We start from the raw sequence: 27,029 nt of genomic DNA, 5'->3' as shown, positions 1-27,029 counted from the left end.
TCTTAGAAACTCTGCGAGGGTAAGTGCAAAACATTACCGCACGAACAGGCTGTTCCGCCACCGAAACCCCCACTTCGTGCTTTCAGTTGCTGTGCAGTTGCGTCTGCGTGTGTAGCGAGACCCCCGTGACCGTAAGTTAAGGCGTGCGGCCATTATAACAAGAGCGCCCGAGGCCGAAATAGGAACGGAAAAAAAGGAAGACTTACGCTATACCGCTACTGCGTACCGATTGTGCAGAGTACAGCCGTGCGCTTACCGTGTATTGCATGCCTTCTTGTGTGCTACTGATGAACTTCGCGCCGAGTAGCGCGGTTCTCGTGGACCATATTCGGAATAAAGCGTTTGCGTTACGGCTGCTGTGCAGGGTGGTTGTCACTTCCTCGTGGTCCATGCAACACAGTCACTAAAAGTAACTCCGCAGGCAAGAGCTCAGAGTGAAGCTGATTACTTATCACCAACGAGACCTGGAGCATCACGTCCGCATATCGAGCGTGGAGCATACCACAATTTTATATATGAGGCTGACATAATTGTGAACTTCGTGAAGTGTGAACGCGTTGCCATGCACGCGTTATAACAATTATAGCGCTGAATACCTAGAAACGATTGCACGACAGGTCGTGCAGGCCGCTTGATGCATGGTACTGCTACCATGGTAGTTAACATTTTGTGCCCATCTTTTTTGTCGCCTTTCTGTGTTTAACAAACCTGCAGAAAGTATTCTAGGTTTCCTACGCGCCGTTAACAGGTTGTAAACAAATGCGTACGACGTGCATATGCGAGCATTTTAGAGCGGTGTCTGCATGCAAGTACGAAATAGGACAACGACCTGCGCTGCCGCTGTGGCATTAAACCTTAGCGTTTTAGATAATAACAAAAAAAACATTAAGCAAAGCTTCCCGCGGATGCAATACAAGCATTCAGACGATCCATTCGTTGGCTCGAAGAAACGGAGAGCCGAGCGGCTGTCCGCGACATGAAGCCCGATCATGATTTCACGCCTGTGATCAAATTAGGGTTCTCACATTTCCTTCGAATCTCTGGACAAACGATAGTGTCCTCTTCCCAGTCGTTTACAACCGTATTAGCCGAAACACAGCCGGCCAGAACCGAACCATCAAGCGCAGAAGCCGTCGCGGCGAGGCGCGCCGAGCAGTCAGGAGGCGTGTAATGGCGGCAGGATCACGTGATCAAAGATGGCAGCCCCCGTGATACGCCGCTGTAAAGCGTCCATAGGGCCGGAATAATTTCGACCACTATAGGTACTGATGGGAAGATTGCGTGTGCTAAAAAATTGCGATTTGACGTCTCCTTTTGTTGTGTTTCTTACGACCCCCCCCCTTTCTCCCCTCCTACTCAGCCGTTGGCACAACCTTCTCCTCAGCCTCCGTAGAGCCTCCCAGCAGCCGCGGTGCCAAACAGAAAAATAATTAGGAGTGGCGACCAGAAGAAAAAGAATAATTGCCCGAGTGTGAAGCGGAAGCCGAAATAGCCACGAAGGACGACCCGTCTGCATTGGTTAAAGTTGCTCTGTGTGTGACCGTCTGTGCATCTCCAACGACCTGACGCCATTATACCATGGGCTATTGATACACTGTATACTCTGCTAGAGGCGTTTCCGAATGCCGACCTCCCTGCATTCGAGGTGAGCTGTTGCTGAATTTCGCGTTGCACTGCTTTATCCTTGGGGTCAATTTTTCGCATCGGGATGAACCATTGTGACTTGTACCATTAAGCGATCTGGTTTGCAGGAGCAAAACTCACTCGACTGCATAAATTACAAATGCTACGAGCAAAATTTTTTCAAGGAAAAGAAAGAACGCCTGTCTCACATATTTCGGTGGACACCCGAACCGGGCTGTAAGGAAAGGAAATTGAAATTAAAATTGTTTTTAAGGAAAGAAAACGACGCCTGTATGGGAAAAAAAATCCTTTCCCTGACGGCGCGGTTCAGGTGTCCACCGAGATGCGCCATTTTTCGCTCACGGCCAAAGACGCCGACGACACAGGCTTTTCTGCGACACGAGTTCCTTAACGCTGTCGCGTTAAAATACAGCACACCCGTAGTAGAATAGCAATATCCTATAACAGACTATAGTAACTCATTTTCAAGCACATTGTGCGGAAAAGCCCCGGCTTCTTCTGCGCCCGCCCAGCGCTAAATGTGACGTCATTACAAACTGAAAAGCACGTGTACGAATATGGCGACAGTTTCGTGTTTCTCTCATGGTCGCAAAAAATGGCGACGTCTCTTATCAGTTCCCCTTCAAACCGCAAAAACGTTTTCGTCACCTGTTGAAAGGGGAGCTCATAAGGGACTTCGCCATTTTTTGCGACCATGAGACAAACACCAAAGCGCCGCCATATTCGTACACGTGCTTTTCAGTTTGTAATGACGTCCTATTTAGCGCTGGGGCGGTCGCAGAAGAAGCCGGGGCCTCTTTGCACAATGTGCTTGAAAATTAGTGCTACTAGTGTGCTATAGGATATTGCTAACCATACTACGGTTCGCTGTATTTTGTTCGCAGTATTTGGAATTTATGCAGTCGAGAGAGCCGCAGAAACGTTTTCGTCACCTGTTGAAAAAGGAGGCGAAACGCTAAGGCGCCCTGTGCTATGCGATGTCAGCGCACGTTAAAGATCCCCAGGTGGTCGAAATTATTCCCGAGCCCTCCACTACGGCACCTCTTTCTTCCTTTCTTCTCTCAGTCCTTCCTTTATCCCTTCCCTTATGGCGCGGTTCAGCTGTCCGCCGATATGAGACAGATACTGCGTCATTTCCTTTCTCCAAAAAAAAAACAATTTTCATTTCATTTTCCTGTTAAAATTATTCCGCAGCCCTCCACTACGGCACCTCTTCCTTTCTCCTAGTCCCTACTTTATCCCTTCCCTTACGGCGCGGTTCAGGTGTCCGCCGATATGTGAGACAGATACTGTGCCATTTCCTTTTCCCAAAAATCAATTTTCATTTCATTTTCCTGTTGAAGATATTCCAAAGCCTTTCACTGCGGCACCTTTTTCTTCCTCTCTTCTCTTAGTTTTTCCTTTATCCCTTCCCTTACGGCGCAGTTCAGGTGTCCGCCGATATGAGACATACTGAATCATTTCCTTCCTCCAAAAAACGAATTTTCATTTCATTTTCCTGTACCCGCAGCGGTGGCTCAGTGGTTAGAGCGCTCAGCTACTGATATGGAGCTCCCGGGTTCGTACCCGACACCGGCGGCTGCGTTTTTATGGAGGCAAACCGCTAAAGCGCCCGTGTGCTCTGCAATGTCAGTGCACGTTAAAGATCCCCAGGTGGTCGAAATTATATTGGAGTCTACCACTACGGGCACCTCTTTCTTCCTTTGTTCTTTCACTCTCTCCTGTATCCCTTCCCTTTCGGCGCAATTCAGGTGTCCAACGATATAGGAGAAAGATACTGCGCCATTTCCTTTCTCCCAAAACCAATTATTATTATTATTATTATTATTATTATTATTATTATTATTATTATTATTATTATTATTATTATTATTATTATTCCTGTCAAAATTATTCCGCAGCCATCCACTACGGCACCTCTTTTTTCCTTTCTCCCAGTCCCTCCTTCATCCTTTCTCTAAAAAATTTATGTGGATTAGCACAGCTAACCCAGGATATACAAAGCGAAAGATATCGGCGTTCACTGTGTTCATTGGCGTTGGCGTTGACAATGTTCTAGATGGCGATGGCTTTGAGCAAAGGAAGGGCGCATAACTGGCTCCCTGGATATGTGGACGCCTCATTCGTGCTTTGATTCGTGGTGAGAGAGAGATGCGGAATGAATGAATGAATGAATGAATGAATGAATGAATGAATGAATGAATTAGCGGTGACAGCATTGTGGCCGACATGCGGCACTGCTGCAATACCTAGGCCGCAGTGTTCATTAGGTGATCAATCTCTTGCGATCAACCATTAACTACATGCGACATCCCAGGGTGGCAGGGAGGGCGCGCTGCCTATCCAGCGTGCGGAACACAAAGTAGGCTTTTGACACCAACGCCATGTACATGAAAGCGAGATTGAGGTCTCCACTGGCCTACGGAGCCGATTGTGCACCTTTCCTTTTGTGAAAATGAACAGCCTTTGCAAAGTTGTCAACCCAAATGAATTCTATGAACGCCGTCGGCTCGCTTGTTTTGTTTGGTTTTTGAGGAAAGGAAATGGCACAGTAACCATCTCACATATCTCGGTGGACACCCGAACCCTGCCGTAAAGGAAGGGATAAAGGCGGGAAGGGAAAGAAGTAAGAGAAAACTGAAAACTGAAAGTTGCATTTTGAGAAAAGGCGCGGCGCTGCGCAGTGGCGGAACACCTGTGGCTCGGTGTGACTAGGGAGCGAGAGAGAAAAAAGGCGATGGAGTCGGCGGCGGCCACCTGCCACCTGCGCCGTGCGTGACGTCACTAGTGCTCCGAAATACGCCGGCTCGCGCGAAGCGCGGTGTTTACTAGCGTAGTGAAGCTTTTCGCTTCAAAATAATAATAATAATAATTGGTTTTGGGGGAAAGGAAATAGCGCAGTATCTGTCTCATATATCGAAACCAACATTTCATTTTCCTGTTAAAATTATTCCGGAGCCCTCCACTGCGGCACCTCTTTCTTCCTCTCTTCTCTTCGTCCCTCCTTTATCCCTTCCCTTACGGCACAGTTCAGGTGTCAGCCGAGATGCGAGACAGACACGTCGCCATTTCCTTTCCCCAAAAACCAATTTTCATTTCATTTTCACCCCCCGCGGTGGCTCAGTGGTTAGAGCGCTCGGCAACTGATCCGGAGTACCCGGGTTCGAATCCGACCACGGCGGCAGCGCTTCGATGGAGGCAAAACGCATAGGCACCCGTGTGCTGCGCGATGTCAGTGCAAGTTAAAGATCCCCAGGTGGTCGAAATTATTCCGGAGCCCTCCACTACGGTACTTCTTTCTTCATTTCTTCTTTCATTCCTTCCTTTATCCCTTCCCTTACTGCGTGGTTCAGGTGTCCGCCGATATGTGAGACAGATACTCTGCCATTTCCTTTCCCCAAAAACCAATTTCAATTTCATTCATTTCATTTTCCTGTTGAAATTATTCCGGAGCCCTGCACTACGGCACCTCTTTCTTCCTTTCTTCACTTTGTCCCTCCTCTATCCCTTCCCTTACGGCACAGTTCAGGTGTCAGCCGAGTTGGGAGACAGATACTGCGCCATTTCCTTTCCCCAAAAACCAATTTTCAATTTTTGGCCTGTTGCAGATGGCTGGTGGTGGTGGTGAACAGCATTTATCTTTATATACAGAAAGGTGCTCGGGGAGAGGCCCCTAGTAAGTCTCGCCCGTTACAATACAAGGCGGAGTCCCTCATTCCGGGACCCCGTTGGTCCTGACCGCTGCGCAGGTCCGGTGAACCAGGGCCTGTTGGGCCGGTATTCCTGGCAGCCGAGCAGAGCCGCCCGCCAGTCCTCTCGGGTAAGGAAAGGGGTGATGGGGGAGAGAAGGATTTTGCCTGCATGCCCAAACAATGTGAAAGGTGTCGGCCACCTCCCCACAGAATGAGCAGCGGCAGTCAAAAGAAGAATCAAAATGCTTGAGAAACGCCGGGCATAGCAGGGTGTTTTTACAGTCTAAGGAGAGTTCGTTCGCCAGCTTTACCCAGTCCCTTCACATGAACCGGGTAGCGGCGGTGTTCGGAACGATAGTGCTCAGTAATATCATTACAAGAAGAGGGCTGTTATCTGGGTTAAGGTCCTCCCAAGGAACGCCTGGTGCCCAAAAAGTGAGTGCGCGGGCTGCCTCATGGGCGGCTTCGTTACCTGGCATGCCTTGGTGGCCGGGGACCCATATGATTGAGCGATGAGTTGGATCGCATTTGCGAGTACTCTGGTGAAGAATTTGGTGAGCAAGTGCTGTGATCCAACCGAAGTCGAAGTTACGACAGGTTTCGCGAGAGTCTGTGAGGATGAATTTAGAGTCGGGATGGGAGGCTGCGAGAGCGATCGCTACCTCCTCCGCGTGAGTTGAGCTGGGCGCACTGAACGAGAGGCTGTCCACCTGTTTTACCTCGTGTATGACTGCAGTCGTGTACAATTTCCCCCTGGAGTGGTAGGGGGCCTGCAATGTTGACGAAGAAGACGAGTTTCTTTGAGCCATAGTGGCGGTGCAGGGCATCCGCCTGCGCCTGGCTTCGGCCATTATGGTCCTCCTTGTTCTCCTTAGTCGGAAGGGGTCGAATGTAGAGCACGCATCTCCACAGTTGCCCCGCCGCGGTGGCTCAGTGGTTAGGGCGCTCGACTACTGATCCGGAGTTCCCGGGTTCGAACCCGACCGCGGCGGCTGCGTTTTTATGGAGGAAAAACGCTAAGGTGCCCGTGGGCTGTGCGATGTCAGTGCACGTTAAAGATCCCCAGGTGGTCGAAATTATTCGGGAGCCCTCCACTACGGCACCTCTCTCTTCCTTTCTCCTTTCACTCCCTCCTTTATCCCTTCCCTTACGGCGCGGTTCAGGTGTCCAAAGATATATGAGACAAATACTGCGCCATTTCCTTTCCCCCAAAAACCAATTATTATTATTATCTCCACAGCTCGGGAACTCGAACCCGTTCCATCGTATGGTGGTCATGTTTGATATGTAACCGGCCCAAGAGGCGGCGACCGGACACGGTCTGGGCGAGACGCGTGTATTGGTTAACAAGATGCGCCTCGCGAAGTTCCCGATAGGTGTTCACCACCCCCAACGCTAGTAGTCGCGAGTTGGAAGTGGAGATCGGGAGGTCGAGGGCTCTCTTGAAAATTTTGCGGAGTACAGCCGCCAAGAAATCTTCGTCATGTTTCCATAAGTGGAGGTAGAGTACAGTACTCGACTAGTTACCAAGGCAAGAGCGAGCCGAACCACATATCCTTACTTCGCAAACCTCCTCGCTTTTTGAAAACGCGGCGAACCAATCGCCCCACCTGGTCGTCAACTTTGCGGAGTTTGGCAAGGGTTGCGTCTGCCTTGCGATGCTGAATAATGAAGACACCGAGTATTCGAAGCTCCTGCGCTTCACGGATGGGGCGGCTGGCGAAAGAAAGCTGAACGGAGATTTTACATTTCGGAGAATGTCGAATATGCAGAAATTCAGGCTTGGACGGGGAGCACTGGAGGCCGCAGTACGTAGCATAGTGGTCTACTATGCTCGCCGCTGCTTGCAGGCATTCCTCCATCTCTCCTGTTTCCCGTAGTAGCCCAGATGGTGATGTCATCGACGATGCTGAACACCGCCGACACCCGCCAGCTGTGCCGGAAGGTGCATCGTGGCAATATTAGACAAGGGAGGGCAACGCAGCGCCTTGTGGTGTGCCCCGCGTTTCCATCTCAAACGGGCCGTACTCGGTCTCTTGTATGCGTATAATGGCCAAGTGGTCTGTTAAGAAATGTTTGATGCAGTTGAATGTACGACGACCGCAGTTGGTCTCGCTAAGATGTTTTAATATGACGCCGTGTTTAACACAGTCAAACGCACCCTTCAGATCGAGTGCTAGGACTATATCTTTTTATTGTGTGGGTGTTCTATGGGTTCGAGAACCTCGCGATGAAGCTGTAAAAGTATGTCTTGTGCGGACATATGAGGTCGGAAGCCGAACATGGTGTCGGCGAAGGTGTTCTTGCTCTCGGGATATTCCGAGAGGCGGTCACGGACCATCGTTTCCATCAGTTTCCCTACGCATGAAGTGAGGGAGATGCGTCGTCACGCGGCCGGCCTACAATTTCAAGCAGCGCGGATAGCTCTGAGAAGCCGCTCTGAGGGCTTCCTCGAGACGAGGGCCAGTCACCATACGCGGCCACTGCACCCAAACGAGACCTGCCTCTGTGCACTCACCGGTGAGGCGGCCTCCTTGATTTTCAGCTTGCGTGGCCGAGTGCTTACCATTGCCGTCGAGGTGGCGGCGCACGTAGTCCACGGCCCGGCGGAAGTCCTCATCCTTTGTCACGTTCAGCGGCACCACGTGCAGCTTGGTGGACGCCTTTAGCTGCAGGCTCTGGGCGCCTTCGCCTTGCGGGAACAGGCAGCCGGCGAACACCTGGGCAGAGGTCACGGGGATGCTCCACTCGGCATTTCGCACCAGGATCCGGAGGGGCTATGAGTGCCCGCGAATCGGCTGCACAAGCGGCCGCGAAGCGTTGCCAAACAGGGTGCGGATAAAAGGTTCAAACTAGGGTTTTACTTCAGCCTTGTCGGTCTGTTTGTATAGCGAGGGTGTATACACGAAAGGTAGAAAGGACTGGCGCTGAAGCGGCAGTCCTGTCCACGCAAGGAAGTTACCGTGTCGTAAGGCGTTAAAGGGACACTGAGCACCGATTTCAGTTGGCCTGTTTTGATAGACTACATCATTTTAACGATAAAGATATCACTCTCACTGAAAACTAATCATTTTTAAGCTAGAAAACAACAAGAAATGGCAGCCGATTTGCGCAGTTAGGCCAAATGCGAATGTGTGCGCTAGCAGGGTGTGTTTGGCAGTTTTTCTATCATTAAACATTGGTACGCTATAAGGCGTTTGCCGTGGTGTGTCTTCTTTGTAAAAGCTAAACTACCTCCTTTAGAAAGCAGGCGGCTCAAGTGCCACCTATGTCACGTGACGTTGCGACGTCATCACAACCTGCCGTGTTTGGCGTGCTAAATGTGGGGAATGGCTGCTACACGTGCTGCTATACGGCTGCTATACGTGCTCCCAGGTGGTGCGAATAAAGGAGTATAAAATGTTATCACTAAGCCTAATTAAGAGCTTCAGGATTGTTCCTAAATATGCTTTTACTCCAACTAAACTAAGAAACATTCAGTACCGGACATGAAATAGTGTTTCAAATGGCTGGTCAATAAATGTGGCCTGGCCACTTGATTGCTCATTATCAAAGCTACTCTTTAAACAGAAATATACAACGCAGGAACAAGTGCGATACTGGAAAAGATGCAGAAAAGAATTTAGTATTAGAAATTAATCAAAAGTAAAAATCGATTTTTTTATCTTTTGCTTACCCCGTCCCCTTAGAGCCGAAATACAGGTGTCACCACCGCTAGCTTATTTCGCACGTAAAATGTTATTATTATTATTAAGATTGAAAATTGATTTTTGGGTAAAGAAAATTATTATTATTAAAGGAAATGGCGAAGTGACTGTTTCACATATCTCGATGGACACCTGAACCGCGCCGTAAGGGAAGGGATAAGGGAGGGACTGAGAGAAGAAAGAGATGCCGTAATAATAATTGGTTTTTGGGGAAAGGAAATGCCGCAGTTTGTCTCATATATCGTTGGACACCCGAACAGCGCCGTAATAATAATAATAATAATAACTGGTTATTGGGGAAATGAAATGGCGCAGTATCTGTCTCATATATCGTTGGACACCTGAACCGCGCCGTAAGGGAAGGGATAAAGGAGGGAGTGAAAGAAAGGGGATAAAGGAGGGAGTGAAGGAAGAAAGGGGTGCCGTAGTGGAGGGCTCCGGAACAATTTCGACCACCTGGGGATCTTTAAAGTTCACTGACATCGCACAGCACACTGGCGCCTTTTACCTTCATCAAGACGCTGCCGCCGCGATCGGGTTCGGAGCCCGGGTACTCCGGATCAGTAGGCGAGCTCCTTAACCACTGAGCCACCGCGGAGAGTAAACTGCGTACAGAAGAAGTCATTTTAACTCGCCAGCGTTAAGGGCCCCGTGTCGCAGAAAAGCTGGTGTTGTCGGCGTTGGCCGTGAGCGAAAAATCCCAGAAGCATTAATAAATAAAACCGAGTAGTAAATTGTTCGAGATGGGGAATCGAACCAGGGTCTCCGCAGTGCGAGACGAGCACGCTAACCACTCCGCCACGCCAGCTGGATGGTTTGGAGTGTTCAAAGGCGCGTCTTAGAAGGCGCGTCTTCCTTCACTTTTCCGACCACTGAAGCTCCAAATATATCTCTCCCCTCCATTTATGTCCCAACTCTGCTCTTCCGAAATAAATGTTTGTACCCCTACTACTTGGCCGAATATATTTGGGGAGGGGAAAGGTTATGCAATACGTGTGACTAACATAATAACAAAAGCAAAAATAAGATGACAGGGGAGTGGGGGGGGGGGGGTCCTGCAGTGCAAGTTGCATTCATGTCGTATACCGTTAGCGTGGAGGTGCATTTATGCAATCCATAGCCTCTGCACTTGATTTTCTTCACGCGCTGCGATGGCCTTACAGGGCCGCATACCTGGAAGCCGAGCCTGTCGAGGCGCAGCGCGAGTCGGTAGCCGAAGCCGGAGTCGCAGCCGGTAATGAGCACAGCCTTTCCGGCGGGCGAGACTCCGGCGTCTGGCAGCAGGCTGTTGAGGAAGTAGCCCAGCGTGAAGAAGCAGACCACGCACAACCCGATGGCGCTCGAAATGGCCATCACGGGAGTCCAGAGCGAAGGCACCAGGCTCAGCGTCACGTAGGCCACCGTCGGAGTCAGCAGGTACACGGTCAGCTCGCGGTACATGCCCCGCTGCGACCGCCGGACCAGTTGTCATTTGATGGCACAGGCTTCGCAAGTGTTGGTACATGATTATGGAAAGATGTAATCAGAACAATTGAAGCCAACAAGCAATCAACCGCGCTGGGATAGACAGTTTCGCTGTGAGAGTGAACTGACGCAGCTGCAGGGTTGACGGTACAGACGGCCATTCACAATGACGGTATTCTTTACCGATTTCCTACATCTCTGTTGAGAAAGAAAGAGTGATCGCTATAGTCAGCCCTATAGCGTGCAGTATACCGTCTGTGCGGTGGGTGACATTCATCTAGTGCAAGTGTTAATTATTAACGCGGCAGCATTAAGGCTCCCGTTCTGCAGAAAATCCCGACGTCGTCGTTGTTAGCGAAAAATCCCAGGGCAAGCAAACTAGGTTGTGGTGTCATCACAACATGCCCACCGGACCGTGAGCAAACTGACCACCGCTGCGGGTGGCAGTTAAATTAATGATTGGTCGCGAGAGGGTGCTCAGGAAGAGCAACCTGGGTCACACAAGCCCCACCTGCCATCGCAGTGGCACATCCCATAACCGCAGCACCACTGCGCCAGGAGTGGTATGAGGTCTCCCAGGAACCTGTGAATACAAAGTCGCGAATGACCGATTCCTCACATATGGGCATCACCCCATTAACGCTGTCGCGTCGCATCCTTCAGGAGGAGCGTAAGTGCCCCCTCAAATTTTTTACTTGCGGAGGACGCGGAACGATGCAGCGAAATAAATGATGCTGTGGTGTACAAAACAGAGTGGCTGATGCCGAGTAGCTGATGTAGAAAATGTGTAGATTAATTTTGGTGCTGTGATTATACACAGGTTATTCGAATCTCCCTTGATCGGTCTGCAGTCCTCGTTTTTCCTTCCATAAAACATAAAGCAAAACGAGCACAAAATCTGAAACTGAGTATGAGATTCGGAGTGTATCGCTCAGCGAAGCAAAATAAAGATAATTACCAGTAACAGCGCAGCGTTAACGGACCCTTAGAAATAAGATGCCCTTTTTGTTTAATTCCCATAAGAAGACACGAAAAATATGCGTTGCAAAAAATCACCCGGAAACCACTCGCGCAGCAGGAGGTCAGCAGAAACTAGCGCACGACGATTGGGAAGTCCGCCTTTCATTTACTGCTTCCGAAGTCACGTCGTATAGATTGCACAGCCACTAGTCACGAAGGAGGCTCCGCGGGCGCGTAAAGCAAGCCACGACCATTGCACGGCTCGCCCCCTCCGCTGGTTGACCCGGCCCCGCTTCACACAATGGCGGTGACCCCCGGCTTGCCGACTTCCTCGAGCGCCGCCAGCAAGCGGAGCGCGCGAGGGCACGCATTTCCGCCTGCACACTTGGGAAAAAAACTCTACGCCCACGGCTCTCAGGCACACGGTTGGGCGTTTTAATTGCGAGGATGACGTGCTGCGGAGAGATGGGCGGCTTCGCGCGATACACGCAGTCGAACGGGCATTTCTTTTAAAGCACAGCACGCTCAGCTCCGTCAGTTGGTTGAACTTACGCGCGCAATATTAGGGAAAAAGTTCGACAGACGCCTTCAGGCAGATCCGGAGTTCCCGGGCACGAACCCGACCGCGGCGGCTGCGTTTTTATGGAGGAAAAACGCTAAGGCGCCCGTGTGCTGTGCGATGTCAGTGCACGTTAAAGATCCCCAGGTGGTCGAAATTATTCCGGAGCCCTCCACTACGTCACCTCCTTCTTCCCTTCTTCTTTCACTCCCTCTCTTGTCCCTTCCCTTACGGCGCGGTTCAGGTGTCCAACGATATATGAGACAGATACTGCGTCATTTCCTTTCCCCAAAAACCAATTATTATTATTACTCAGGCAGTGTCGCCGCGGGACGCGAATTTGCCAACCGTATCAGGTACAACTGCTAGCCTCGCGACTTGTTTACTTCGAAAACACTGGAGTCCTTCTTACAATGACCCCAAGCAGGAGCGCGCCTTGCAAGAATACAAAAACACGACTCTGAAAGCACAGGCAGTCCGGATTCAATTATTTCAGAAGAATTAGCGCTGATTATCTCTGTTTAGCATGTTCCGTAACAACTCGAGTTCAAATGCGTCAATTCTAGCCCTGTAAGGTGTTCGCGGTGCGGATGAACATTCCTTGCTTGACGCGTTGCAAGAAGTTTAAGGAATGAGTTTGGTTTCGACGACTGCTTATTATTCTTAAAGAGGCATTGAGGATAACTACACGCACTTCATGTTTTTAGTAAATATCGATTATGTACATTTTTCTGGGTAAGCGTTTATGTTTGTTCAGCGCCAAACGACGTGTCTGTCGCTGAGAAAATTGCATTTAGAAAGTTTGCCACCACTCGTTTTAAACTTGTGACGTCTGGACCGAAACGACCCCGTGATCACTATTTTGAAGTGAATGGCTGTGTAGCCTAGTCTCTGCGATTCGCGCCCCAATAAACGGTGCCGACGCACACAGTTCACTTGCGAAATAAGCGTGTGATGGCGACACTTGCACTTCAGTTTTGGCCCTTTCTAGAGAAGGAGGCCCTAAGATTAGTTCAGGCTTTCATTCTCTCTAAACTAACATACGCCACCCCGTACTTACGGCTTAGCAAAAAGGAAAAAGACCAACTAGATGTTATTATTCGAAAGGCAGTTAAGACGGCGCTGGGACTCCCTTTATGCACATCCACTAAGCGCTTACTACAGCTGGGGATCCATAACACCATAGACGAACTAATAGAGGCCCACCGTGTAAATCAAATTGTCAGGCTCTCAACATCTAAGCCTGGCAGGAAAATATTACAGAAGCTGAGAATCAGTCCACCCCGGGAAGTCGCTGACAAGATCGACATGCCCATGCAGATGAGATCACACATTACGACTCACCCCATACCAAAACGCATGGATGAGGAATACAACAGAGGACGGCGACTAGCCAGAGCTAGACGCCTCTCTAAGCGCTGGGATGGAAACAAGGACACGATCTACGTCGATGCGGCTGGACCCGCTAACGGAGTCGCGGCAATTGCAGCAGTTTCACCCCGGGGAGATATCATTGCAAGCAGCCTTATCCAAGCGGTGGATACCACATCGGCTGAAGAAGCAGCTATCGCACTAGCGATATCAAAGAACAGCGAGGCAACGGTTATGTCCGACTCACAAGCAGCGGTACGCAATTACCTCAGAGGCCGCGTTGGCGCTCCGTGTTGGGAAATTTTGGAAAGGTCTAATCCTTCCAACATCCAGATCTTCTGGACGCCAGGGCACCTCTCAACGACGGGCAATGAGGCGGCCAACACAGCTGCTCGAGCTCTCCTCCTCCGAGCATCTGGCACGCAGCCTCTCTCTGACATAGTTGACAACCCCTCACCCTTACTAAGCTACGCAGAAATTACGGAGTACTATAAGATCACAAGAAGGGAATATCCTCTTCCTCACAAAACCCTAAGTAAATATGAAGAACACATAATCAGGCGACTACAAACTAATACTCTGCCCAATCCTTACCTAATGAGTAAATGGTACCCAGAAACCTACAATTCGTCCTGCCCCTTCTGTGGAGCAGTTGGCACACTCTTTCACGCGGTTTGGGAATGTCAAGAAAACCCAGACTTGGACAGCAATCCCGATCCGACTCATGAGCGCTGGGAGGCAACCCTTCACAGCCACAGCCCACTCGACCAGAAATTGCTGGTTGAGAGGGGCCGGATTATGATGGCGACCAATGGGTTCTCGTACTGAACCCACCCAGTTTTTGTGCTCTGAATAAATGTTTTTCCTCCTCCTCCTGGCCCTTTCTGGCTTATATGGTTCTAATTTCAGTGAAGACAGCGCTTTTTGTCGTTTGGATGCGGTAATGCATCGACAAAGGACAACTTACTTAAATTTGCCTTCAGTGCTCCTTAAAGCAAGGAGAGTAGTTTTAATCTCAGAAAGTTTCTACACAGCAGCGAGGCTTGGATATCGGGTATGTATTTTTACTAGTTGGTGAGGTGGTGCAGAGACCCGTATCACCCAACCTACGGCGGCAAAGTAATCATAAGTGCCTGTTTCCGATGCGTCGCCAATTGAATGTGTGCTGTTTACTGCGCATGCCATTGGTATAGCACCATGAAAATTTGTTGTGAGGGCTGTAGCTGAGAAATCTTGGACCTCATAGTTAGGAAATTAGTCGACTAAAACTCGATTTATGAATAGTTTAATTTATATTCAAGCGGTACAAATGGCATTCATAAAGTCGGTGGTGATCAAATTCACCTTCATCTTTAACAGTGAGGCAACTTTGCAATATCGTAAGATATTGTTAAGACCATATTGATAGAAAGGGTCTAAACTTCCGGAGCGTAGCTGAAGCGTTGAATGGTCTCAGCAGACGACCCGCTTTGCTTGTTTGCAGCCGCGACTCGGGCGCCTGTCTTGAGCCAGTTTCGACACGCGTTGCTCAATCGTAGTGTTCTTTCAAGGCGGGCATTTTCTTCCTGCAGCTAAGTGCTTGAGCACAACCCTCGCACGTCTGCGAACTGAATGCGTAAAGCTCAGAGACAATGGCCTCTGAGAGACAATTCCTCACGAACGCTCTAAGACTTATTTCATACAGCCCTGGGATGCCGAAGAAAAGAGTAATCTTACTAATCTGATGCACCGGGAGTGACCCGCACATGTACGCTTCCTTCACGAACCGGTGGTCACGCCCCTGGAAACGGCAGAGACCGTTGTCTCCCCCATGGCTCCAGGACATAAGTTGCCCATTGTTCTTTCTCTGAAGCCGGACCACGAGGAAGAAACGAAATGGCAGCTGCGTCAGGAATACCGCTTTCTGTTTTTTTTTTTCTTCTCAACGGGCACTTATACGAGAAAGGCCCTTGAGGCTTTCGAACTGGCGCTCCCCGACTACGCTGACATTCCTCTTTTCAAACATATAAGCAACGTTAGTCTGCTCTTCACTGCGCTTTCCTTCTGACCCTTAATGTTGCACCTAACCGGTTTCCATCCCCCGCTGTCTAGTGTCCATTTTAATTTCAAGGCTTTCCTTTGTCGCTCGCCTCTTGACAGGTAACGCCTCTTGACAGGTAAGCCACCTGGTGACAGGTTAGAATGTCGACGTCTGAAGATTAAAAAGGAAGGCGTTTTCGACCGATTGAATACACAACCTCTGCACTCGCTTTAATAGATTGTTGTCGAGAAAGCCTATGGTGGGATACAACTCAAGAACGTAGCGGCAGATGCCGATCAAAGGAGCCCCTCCAGCCAATGGCGTCGACCGTTAATTATGACGTCGCGGTTAATCCCCTAACGTAACATAAGGCGTGACTTGCAGGTGGCTGCGTGAAACAGGATTAGCCGCGACGTTGTGAAAATCGGTCGACGCCATTGCCTGGAGGGCTTTTTTTGTATTTGCCACTGCGTTCCTTAGTTCAGCCTCGTAGACTTTACAGAGAACAAGTAACCGATTGCAATTACGATTACTTGATTACTTTACTTACGATTACTTTAACACACGGAGATTTCGCACACCACCTCGAAGTTGCGCAACCCACAGCGTTTCGCTATTGTTCGCGGCCTGAAGGGGTAAAGCCCAAGCCCACTAAACATTGCATTACGTTGTGCCGTCGTAGTGAAATACGAAGCACGGAACACGCGGCTAATCAAATGCAGTCAGCTCGGGCTCGCATGTGTGGACAATATCCTCGCTCATTGCAGCTTCTCCGCAGCTCGACCGTCGCCGCTATAACGCGCGGGAATTCCGTGCTACGCCAGTGTTTGCCATCGGATTCAGGGTCTTAGTTATACCACTGCTTCCAACTTGTTTTTTTGGGGAAAAAATTTGACAGATTACTAGTAATCGATTACTGAAAAGACATAATTGTACTGCTGAGAACGGTGCACGTTGCGAAAGGTATAATCATTGGATTGAAAAATTCGAAAAAATGCAATTTTTGTTAGTAATCAATTACTTGTAAAGCGTTACATACAAGTCCTCTTGAGTTTTATCCGCCTATAGGTAAGGTTGCCGGTAGATCAGTACAGAGAGTAAAGGCTCAATCAGACCCTTTGCGATCTGACATGTGGAGAGGCCACACAAGCGAACTGTGAGGAAACGGGACTGTGAGGAAATGGACTCATTCACGAGAACCCCACGAAGGTTGTCCCTCACGTTCATGCATCTCCAGTCGGTGCAAACAGGAAAGACGGATGAGCACCTAGACGTCTGTTAAGCACAGCTACCAGGAAGGGGCGGTTCGCCGTTTTGAAAAAGAAAAAAAAAAACCGTGGAACAAGTTGATGGAAAAACGAAGAGGTTCGAGGACATAGTCGTGAACGAGCACGTGAGTGCGTTCATCGACGGCGGGAGGAGTCAGCGGTACGTGCCGTTGAAGCAGGTCGGAAGCGTCGGGGACGAAATGACCCTGAAACGTGAGCCCGTGCAACCGCCAAGAAGTGACAGAAACGACGACACCTCGATGCACGCGCCCGTGAGAACAGAGCTGCAATGCGGCTCAGATGGCAAATTAATACATACGGCGCTACTGGGAAGTTCCGGTATCAGCAGTGTACACCAATCCTACGCTCGATTAATTACGATGATAAGTACCCCACGATGGCCAAATTAATCCGGAGCCCTCCACTGCGGCGTCCCTCATAGCCCATATGTGTCGCTTCGGACTTTAAATATCACATATCATATAACATGCAGGAACTATTCATAACCTGTTCACTTTTCCCACATTTGGTGCAAAGCGGCAAACATTCTTTTAGACAGCAGGAGAGGTTTCATTACTATTTCTTGCAAAATATATCTTGATTTCTTGATTGGCAGCACTAGCTCTAATCTTAGACAGCACTAGTTCTTCTCCATTCGCCGTCGACCGTCGTCACCGCCACGCATTCGCGAACACCGGGGGGGGGGGGGGGGGGGAGGGGGGGGGTTAGGGCACAACGGGTGGCCTCAATATCAAAGAAACGCGTCCCAGCAAGACCTTGGTGGGAGCTAGTTGGTCGTTACGACACGCAGCTGAATAAAAGCGCACAATACGAGAAAGCAGCTAAACGGTATACCATTAATGTTGTTTTTACTGTCTGTCATCGTTAACCTTTAACCGTTAACAACACCCGTTAGCAAAGAAAAGGCTACGAAGAAATGTAGCGAGGAACACGAAATTTTCTTTACAGAGTGCAACGCTGATGTCGCTTACCTATTGCCCCTAAGCTGCGGCCTCGAATATACGCGACAATCAGGCCAGTACTACAGCGACAGGGCGAGGCAGCATTAAGCGCAAGTGAAAAATGGGTACGGTATAGACACATGGCCACACATTGCAAAAGTTGCAAATGCCCTCCTCTTTTCAAAAAAAGGTAGGGGTGTAACTGTATATATATATATATATATATATATATATATATATATATATATATATATATATATATATATATATATATATATATATATATATATATATATATATATATATATATATATGGTGTATGACTGCTGTATGACCTCATATGGTGTATGACTGCTGCTGCAGGTGATGAAGGTTCGAGCCACGTTGGCCGTGACACCACCTTTAGAAGGCACCGAGGTTGTCCGACACTGGGGCTTCGCCCGCGAGGGGCGCAGCGGGGTTTACGGAGCTTCTCCCAAGCGAACACCCCTAATGAAAGCCGGGCGCCAGGCCGGGGGGACGCTTGTACCCATTTTTACCGGTGGGTGTCCGGCGATGGGTTTCGAACCGACCACCTCCCGCAGCCGAGACGGGTGTGTGTATATATATATATATATATATATATATATATATATATATATATATATATATATATATATATATATATATATATATATATATATATATATATATATATATATATATAGTATATATATATATATATATATATATATATATATATATATATATATATATATTTATGAAGGGAGCGAACAGTCACCGAAACCAAGGTGCATAGGGGAACGTTATTTTTTTTTTTAATGTGTTATGCTTATCAGTAGGATAATAATTCTTAGATTAATAAATTGCTTAAAGAAAATTACTTATAAAGCAGCAGAAAAACAACCATGCCGCCGGTGGGATGGTTGTTTTTTCTGCTGCTTTATAAGTAATTTTCTTTAAGCAATTTATTAATCTAAGAATTATTGTCCTACTGATAAGCATAACACATTAAAAAAAATAAAAAAAAAATTAACGTTCCCCTATGCACCTTGGTTTCGGTGACTGTTCGCTCCCTTCATAAATTTGTCAAACGGGCCCCTCATTTCCTTTATATATATATATATATATATATATATATATATATATATATATATATATATATATATATATATATATATATATATATATATATATATAGCTGCAAGGGAGCTGCAGAGGCAGCCGTGAAGAAAAGCGGTGCATCACTATAGCTTCACTATAGCTTGTTCAAAGAAGAAAATACCAGCCCTGCATCACTATAGCTGCCCCGCAGAATTCTGCTCTTTTGGGTCAGCCACAGATGTCAGACGAGACCGAGAATCTTGAGCAAGGAGGTCCACAGCCGCGTTATCAGAGGCTCCGACGTAAGAGGAGAACCACTAGAAGTGCTTCGTAAGTCATTTATGCTGGAATATTTGCTCAGCCAGATCAGTGATCTGAGGCGAAATTCATTCACGACAGTCCCGCGTCGGAGGCTTTAGCCGGAATCACGACACTCTGCATGCGTTTCGCAGAGAGAAAACCGTTTAAGCGGCGTTGCAATGGCAAAATACACAGCCACAGTATATGAGACACTACTATTCTAAGCCAGGGAGCCCAAGATTTGGTGCCAGGCGCCACGAATACAGCATTGCATGACTGCTTGTGTTTACTCACAGAGCCATCAGTACCAGGCCACGAAGATTTTAAGTGACAGAAAAAATGCAGTGAGGAACTTCGGGAAAGGAAGAATCGTGGAAATAATAATAATAATAATTATAATAATAATAATAATAATAATAATAATAATAATAATAATAATAATAATAATAATAATAATAATAATAATAATAATAATAATAATAATAATTGGTTTTGGGGGGAAAGGAAATGGCGCAGTATCTGTCTCATATATCGTTGGACACCTGAACCGCGCCGTAAGGGAAGGGATAAATGAGGGGTGCAAGAAGAAAGGAAGAAAGAGGGGCCGTAGTGGAGGGCTCCGGAATAATTTCGACCACCTGGGGATCTTTAACGTGCACTGACATCGCACAGCACACGGGCGCCTTAGCGTTTTTCCTCCATAAAAACGCAGCCGCCGCGGTCGGGTTCGAACCCAAATGTGATTATGTGTGACCGCAGACTGGTTTAAGAAAAAAATCTCTGATTTCGTGGAACACCAATAGTGTCCCTTACTAGAAAGAGAGTATGTGCACTAAGTGCACCAGGGTGTGGCTTCTTTCCGTGATCAGTAATAATTAGTGCAATTGTTTTAGATTGACTGTCTCTCTGCCACTGTTTGTCTAGACCAAGTTTTTCCGCACTAAGAAATGACAGCTTTAATCTTTTGCAGAGGAAGTTTAGCAGTTCGTGTCACCGAACCCTCGAACCCGACCGCGGCGGCTGCGTTTTTATGGAGGAAAAACGCAAAGGCGCCGTGTGCTGTGCGATGTCAGTGCACGTTAAAGCCAAACGCGTTTTTGAGCCGAGGCCGATAGAACGTAATATGGATTCCAGCGCACGAGTCTGTTGCAGGAAATGAGGCTGAACACGAGCTGGCCCGAGCTCTCTACCACCGGGCGGCCGTAGAGCAGCCCTCTCGCATAGTCATGAAAGATAGCTTGATTTCATACCACGAGACCACGGAACATTATAAGCTGAGCAGGAGTTTCTATCCGCTGCCCGACCGTTCCCTCGGAGAAGATTACAAGGGGGGAATCATACAAGCCCCTTCTGGGTATGCATAGCAATCTCGAAAGAGGAGAAAGACCAATATTTGCATAACGTGCGGGGAGAGGGCACTCTCGACCATGCAGTATGGGAATGTGCTGGCAGCCCAAGCGCCGAGCAAAAGATAGACGATAAAGAAGCCTGGGAGACCTTGCTGCGGAGCAAGGACACCGCTCAACAGCAACAAGCAATCTGCCTGGCGGCTGAGGCCGTGAAGCGACAATGTATCTTCACCAGACCTTAGTTTGCGAGGCTCCTGAGTAGGGCTCCCTTAGGCCAGCGTGCCGGGGGGGGGGGGGGGGGGGGGGGGGGGGGGGGGGGGCAAAAAGGAGTTTCATTTTGGTGGACATAAAAGTTTTGATGATGATGATGATGAAGGGGAGAATTTTAAACGGCGCAGAAAATACAACTTTTTGCAGAAAATGCAAGCCAACTTTTTGGAGGGAAGACCTATGTAAGTTCTGCTATACGCAGAGCAGGGATATAGCTCAAACAGTCGTCGGTACTTTGAGGGGGTGGGAAGGATTGCTTGGCACGTTCAAAACGTGCTTCACGACAAGGCTAACAAGAATTTACAATTGCATACCTAAGCTACTGGATCATTAATGTGCTTTACGAAAAGAGCACCCGATTATAAGAGCGAATTTCGAACCTGCCAATCTTGAACGAGAAGCCAGACATCCGTAATTTAACTTCACCGTTCTAAGTAGTAGAGCCCACTTGTAACGGTAGCAGTTATAAAGAATGCTCGCCTATTACGAATGAAGGCGGGCAACCGTCAAAATGCGTATTAAGGAAATGGCGATGAGTCTCAGAACTCAATTAGTATTAATGGCGCTGCGTCTCACAACTTGGTTATAGTGAGAGAGGAGTCGCGTCTCGCACTTTCCGCGAGCGTGGAGACTGTAAAGCCCCCCCCCCCCCCCCCCCCCCCACTCACGATTGGACCCCTCTCCCCTTCCGATTAACGTGACTGCTCCATAAAAGCAATAAAAATGCGACAATGACGGTTGGGCAAAATGTCCCAAGTGGGAAGGGAAGCTTGGTGGAAGCAAGACTGGGCCAGCGTCGAAAGAGAAACTGTTACACAGGGTGGGCGAGGAGACTGAAAACCGGTGACCTGCTAGGCCTTGCTGGCCCAGCCGGTCACGTGGCATGCGTTGCGTGTCGTATCCGCTCCCCATCTCCTGCGCTGCTATACTACCGGCTGCGGGCTACAGTGCGCATACAGTGCATATGACAGTGCACAAGCTTCATCGTTGCATCCGTGTAATTCTGTTGAAGACCGGACGTTCCAAGGCTGCTTTTGGCATTTTTTTAAGGGCGCAGTCCCACCATGTACCGGATAGCAGGCTGTGAGGAAAGAAAAGTTGTCAACTTCGCAACGAAGGCAACCATTTTAATCAACTTGCTCAAGATGAGAAATATTGCAAGTTGTTGAAGAAATACGAGTTGTTATAATCGACCATTTTGACAATCGCCAAGGGGATAAGGACAAGATTTCGAATGCAAGAATAATGGGCGACCCAGCGACAAGAAAGTGCATTCGTAAAGCGACTCACGCATAGGTTGAATATGCACTGCTGAAGTGGTTCGTTGAGCACAGTCTCTCAACATCACTGGACACAAGAACGACGGAAGACATTGTCGAAGACTGCTATATGATCAGACACATATGAGCTTGTGGCAGGCACGTATCTAAGAGGGGGTGCGGGGGCAAGGTTCTCCCGCCGAAATTGAGCTCATTTGAGCTCAGTTAGGCGTCCATCTTAAAAACGATTTTCTGCGTTGATTCGCGTGCCCGGCTTAAGGCCGTTTCACATGATGCGATTGTTGCCGCAGCGCAGTGCGATTTCTGCCGCTGTGCGACAGAAATGCGCGTCGTTCTCGTCGCAGGGCCACTGCGACAGACTTTCAACAAGTTGGTCGCACTGTCGCAGCGTCGGTGCGGTCGCAGCGATGGCCACAGTAGTCAGCCAATAGGAGTTCAGCGACATGACAGGAAAATCTCGAAAACGTCTTATTGAACTTAATAATACATCACAGCTCAATATTATTGCCCATTATTACGAAATCAACGCCTGCCACGATGTTTGACATTTACTGCAGCCGAAGAATTTTCGTCCACTGAAAGGCCGCACCGACGCTAGGGTGCCGACGGCACCGACAGAAATCGTTGGCATGTGAAACGGGGGCTGCGATTACCGTTGCAACGACAGTGCGACCGGACCGTAATTTTTCGTTCCGTCGCACCATGTGAAACAGGCTTTAGAGTGGTTCTGCGTGGCTTATCCCAAAGGCTTTAAAATATAAGCATTATATAATCCAGCCATTCGCAGAACATTATATCCGCAGAAGTAACCGAAGCTGATACAACTCCTTCTGTGCCAAACTGTTGCCCTGGAGTATTCGGCCACAACACAGGCTCGATTCCGGCCGCGGCCTGTCGAATTCGATGGAGGCGAAATTCTACAGGACCGTGTACTGTGCACATTACTGTGCAAGCCAGTGCACATTAAAGAACCCAGGTGGTCGAAATTTCCGGAGCCCTTCACTACGGCGTCCCTCATAGCCTGAGTCGCTCTGGGACTTTAAGCCCCCATAAACCAAAAGCCAGTATTCCACAACAAATAAATAAAGTAAATACGTTATTAGAGCCTTCCACGTTTAGCTTCGCGTGCAGCGCTTTTCACAAGCCAGCTTGAACGACTGAACGCGCACTATGCAGAATTAAACAGGGCATGGTGTTGCTATCCTGTGCACGCCGTGAAAAGCAGCGAGGTTAATTTTTTTTTTAAATACAGAAGCAGACTCCCCGAGCCCATCCGATGCGGTTTAAAATGTTCAAGCCTTGGAAGCCCGCAGAAAGATTACCCGTTTAATTTTTCTATACAACGCTATACTCATACGTGGAGAGCTCGCCGCGCTCATAATAATAATCTTGCTGCTGTTTTCGCCAAAACGAAGAGACTGAGTACACATTTTCTCCGAACCTTAGATGATCGGAATTGTTTTCCATCTTGCATGTTTCATGGGACCAAAATGCGTCGTCGATCATAAAATTCGCCCATTGGCAGGATGGAGAGAAATCTCCACCCTGGATGCCATGATCCGAACAGCATTCAAGACAGCACCACACCTACCCCTAAATACCTCAACGAAAAAACTCCTCCAGCTAGGCCTACACAACACGATAGGTGAGCTTATCGAGGCCCACCGACCGACACAATACATACGTATCGCGAGCACCACCGGCAGACACATCTACACACCCTCGGCATCAGGATACCAGCCACGGATCCCACACAGCTCCCGGTCCCCACCACATTCACCGCGAACTGCTTATTAAATCTCTCCCCAAAAGCATGCACCCCACCTACCACGAACCCCGCCGCCGAGCTCGCGCACGGGCGCTCCGCAAACACTACGGCACGGGTGGATGCCGCATGCACAGGCGAGGACGCGGTTGTAGTCATCCCGATTGCCACCCTTCACATATCCCCCACCCGTGTGCTGTGCGATGTCAGTGCACGTTAAAGATCCCCGGGTGGTCGAAATTATCCGGAGCCCTCCACTACGGCACCTCTTCTTCCTTTCTTCTTTCACTCCCTCCTTTATCCCTTCTCTTACGGCGCGGTTCAGGTGTCCAACGATATATGAGACAGATACTGCGCCATTTCCTTTCCCCCAAAAAACCAATTATTATTATTTATTATTATTATCCCCCACTGCCACTTCGGAGGAGGCTGAAGAGGCCGCCATTGCCCTAGCCATCACGAGCACGGAGGCCCGGTATATACTGTCAGAATCTAAAAAAATAAAATAACAATAATAATAATTGGTTTTGGGGAAAGAAAATGGCACAGTATCTGTCTCAGATATCGGCGGACACCTGAACCGCGCTGTAAGGGAAGGGTTAAAGGAGGGAGTGAAAGAAGAAAGGAAGAAAGATGTGCCGTAATGGAGGGCTCCGGAATAATTTCGACCACCTGGGGATCTTTAACGTGCACTGACATCGCACAGCATACGGGAGCCTTAGCGTTCTGCCTCCATAAAAATGCAGCCGCCGCGGTCGGGTTCGAACCCGGGAACTCCGGATCAGTAGCCGAGCACTCTAACCACTGAGCCACCGACTCTAAAACTTCCATACTAAATTTTGCTCGCGGGAGAGTTCACGTCCCTGCATTTCGCTCACTGAACTCCCTCGCCGCACACCCGCCCCGCCACATGGAGCTCATATGGGTTCCTTCCCACTCCGGGAATCCCGGAAACGAGGCTGCCAACGCTTTAGCCCGAGTTTCTCCCAACCGGGCACCGGCGGCCTCCGATCTAGGGTTCTCACGGGGCGCATGCATTCCTTCAGTGAACTGACGCAGGCCTGCAAAGCCGAGCATCGGCTGTACCCCCCACCCCATCCCTCCCTCGACAATTATCACCAGACACTTTGGAGGCGGCTCCAAGCGCACACCTTACCCTCCCCTTATATACGCTCGCGCTATCACCAAGTCCACACAAACCCTTCCTGTACCCTCGTCCACCACCCCAAGGCCACTCTCGATCGTATCCTTTTCCTCTGTCCGGCGGATCCTCACCCGCGGGGCCTGGAAAACCTTAACCTTATCACTTGGGAGGCTTGGGAGACCCTATAGACTACGCTCCGAGTACCCGGCAAAGCAAGCCATCGCCACAGGCCGGGCTGCCAGCGTCACGAGCCTCCGGGACATGTACGCTTGAGTGCAGTGGGGCCGTGCGGGGGCCCAAGGACCGGCGTGTTCTAAACTCCCCTGCGTCCATTAAAGTTTTCACCACCATCACCAGACCTGAGAATTTCCATTGGCTGGAGCTAGGGAAGTGACGTAACTTCCGTTAAAAGGCATCAACAGTTGCTAATGCTATCGCACTGTCATCGCATATTCAAATAAGGTGCCGCTGTGAAACTTTTGTCAAGTGACTTTGTGGCATAACTGGGACGCTGTTCTTGCTGTTAAACATTCGCCTATAGCCCTAAGCGTTCTGTGCTCCGTGTCACTCTCTTCGTCCATTTACTCCCTTTTTGTAACGAATCCTGCTTGTGAAAAACCGTTGTCTTGGAGTATTCGACAACAAATAAATGAAGTAAATATACGTTATTAAAACCTTCCTCGTTGAACGACTGAACTCGCACTGTGCAGAATGAAACATCACACGTTGTTGCTGTCCTGGGCTTCGTCATGCACTGTCCGTGTTCAAGCTGGCCCGAACGTATGCATGGAAACCAACTAGCTCAGACCCAAAGCATTCTACCAAATGATGGCAAGCGGACGTCTCATAACTTGGGCGGTGCAGAAGAATCACTGCAAGTGATGGCTTTCTGAACGTAGAACGAGTTGTAGCCATTTGTTTATGGTGAAATCTAATAGCTAAAGAATACCTGCTGATGCAAGGTCGGGTTCGAACGCGACCGCGGCGAAATGCAAAGGCGCCCATGTGCTGTGCGATGTCAGTGCATATTAAAGATCCCCAGGTGGTCGAAATTATTCCGAAGCCCTCCACTACGGCACCTCTTTCTTCCTTTCTTCTCTCAATCCCTCCTTTATCGCTTCCCTTACGGCGCGGTTCAGGTGTCCGCCGAGATGTGAGACACATACTGCGCCATTTCCTTTCCCCAAAAAACCAATTATTATTATTATTAGTGTTCAAGGTATTGTTCTGGAACGCACTGTCTGTCAACGCTGTCCTATAACCAAAAATAAAACCCCGGCAACACGCACCCGACAAACGCGTATACAATGCCACTTGAAGAAACTGAGCTGGGGTCAGCTTTTCTAGCTTTAACGAATTTGCGCAGCAGCTCGAGAGCGACGGTGTGCGAGCAGCCGACACTGAATTTTTTTCGCGTGCCCCGATCTCGAGGGCAATAACGAAGTTTATAGCGGTGAGGCGAGACTGGATTCAACTGTCTCACATTGCATTCGCATTAAGCGCCAAACCGCGGCTAGCAACGCAACCCTTCACGACGCGCGCTCGAGTGCAGTTAACTCACTACAGATTCACTTCCGCACTTAGCAGAAAGCGCGCCGTCGGCACCGTCAACATCGCGCAGACGTGCAGCGCACCGTCGATGGATTCGTGCACGTGATCGCCGCTGTCTTCTCATTGCGCTCGCCAATCAGAAACTGCTTGCTCGTCACTTACCCATCCGCTTCTCTTGGACACCCGCATCCTTCAGCTGCAACGGATCGCGCACCAAGGAAGGAAAGCAGGGGTGATTGTCGCAGCGGCACAAGCCTCGCTTTCACGGAGACGCTCTCTCCGCACGACTGCGGCGACCGAGCACGGCTACTCTTTGCCGGCCGTCGGTCGTGCGCTTGTTGCTCAGTTGTTGCTTGCTTCCCTCTCCGCGTGAGCGGACGGCCTTGGTGACGACCGACCGAACTTGGGATCTCCTCGCAGATAGTCGCCGATGCATATCGCCGCTGTTTTTCTTCGCTAGCCTGCTCGTTTTATGCGCCAACTGTCGCGCGACAACGCTGCAGCTACAGCGTATGATATCGCAGTGGCATCGCCCCGAATGCGCCGCCAAGAGGTATTTCTGACGCGCAGTGATGAAGGCGCTCTCAGCTCGGCGGCGAGAATGCGCGCACGCGTGCGC

General features: G+C 49.2%; 1 protein-coding gene across 1 annotated transcript in view; it reads right to left on the bottom strand.

Annotated features, from left to right (window-relative positions):
- The window catches only part of LOC144128590 (short-chain dehydrogenase/reductase family 9C member 7-like), a 34,372-nt gene extending 7,641 nt beyond the window's left edge, over window positions 1–26,731 (bottom strand). Inside the window, exons 1-3 of the mRNA XM_077662119.1 lie at window positions 26,573–26,731; window positions 10,217–10,489; window positions 7,903–8,056 (exon numbers count right to left, since the gene is read on the bottom strand). Of these exons, the coding sequence (XP_077518245.1) occupies window positions 7,903–8,056; window positions 10,217–10,489; window positions 26,573–26,599 (454 nt within the window). The 5' untranslated portion in view covers window positions 26,600–26,731. The remainder of the gene's footprint in view (window positions 1–7,902; window positions 8,057–10,216; window positions 10,490–26,572) is intronic.
- Between the last annotated feature and the right edge of the window lie 298 nt (window positions 26,732–27,029).

Source organism: Amblyomma americanum, chromosome 4, assembly GCF_052857255.1.
Source record: "Amblyomma americanum isolate KBUSLIRL-KWMA chromosome 4, ASM5285725v1, whole genome shotgun sequence".
Classification (NCBI taxonomy): domain Eukaryota; kingdom Metazoa; phylum Arthropoda; class Arachnida; order Ixodida; family Ixodidae; genus Amblyomma; species Amblyomma americanum.
This window is presented reverse-complemented; position numbering and strand designations above follow the sequence as displayed.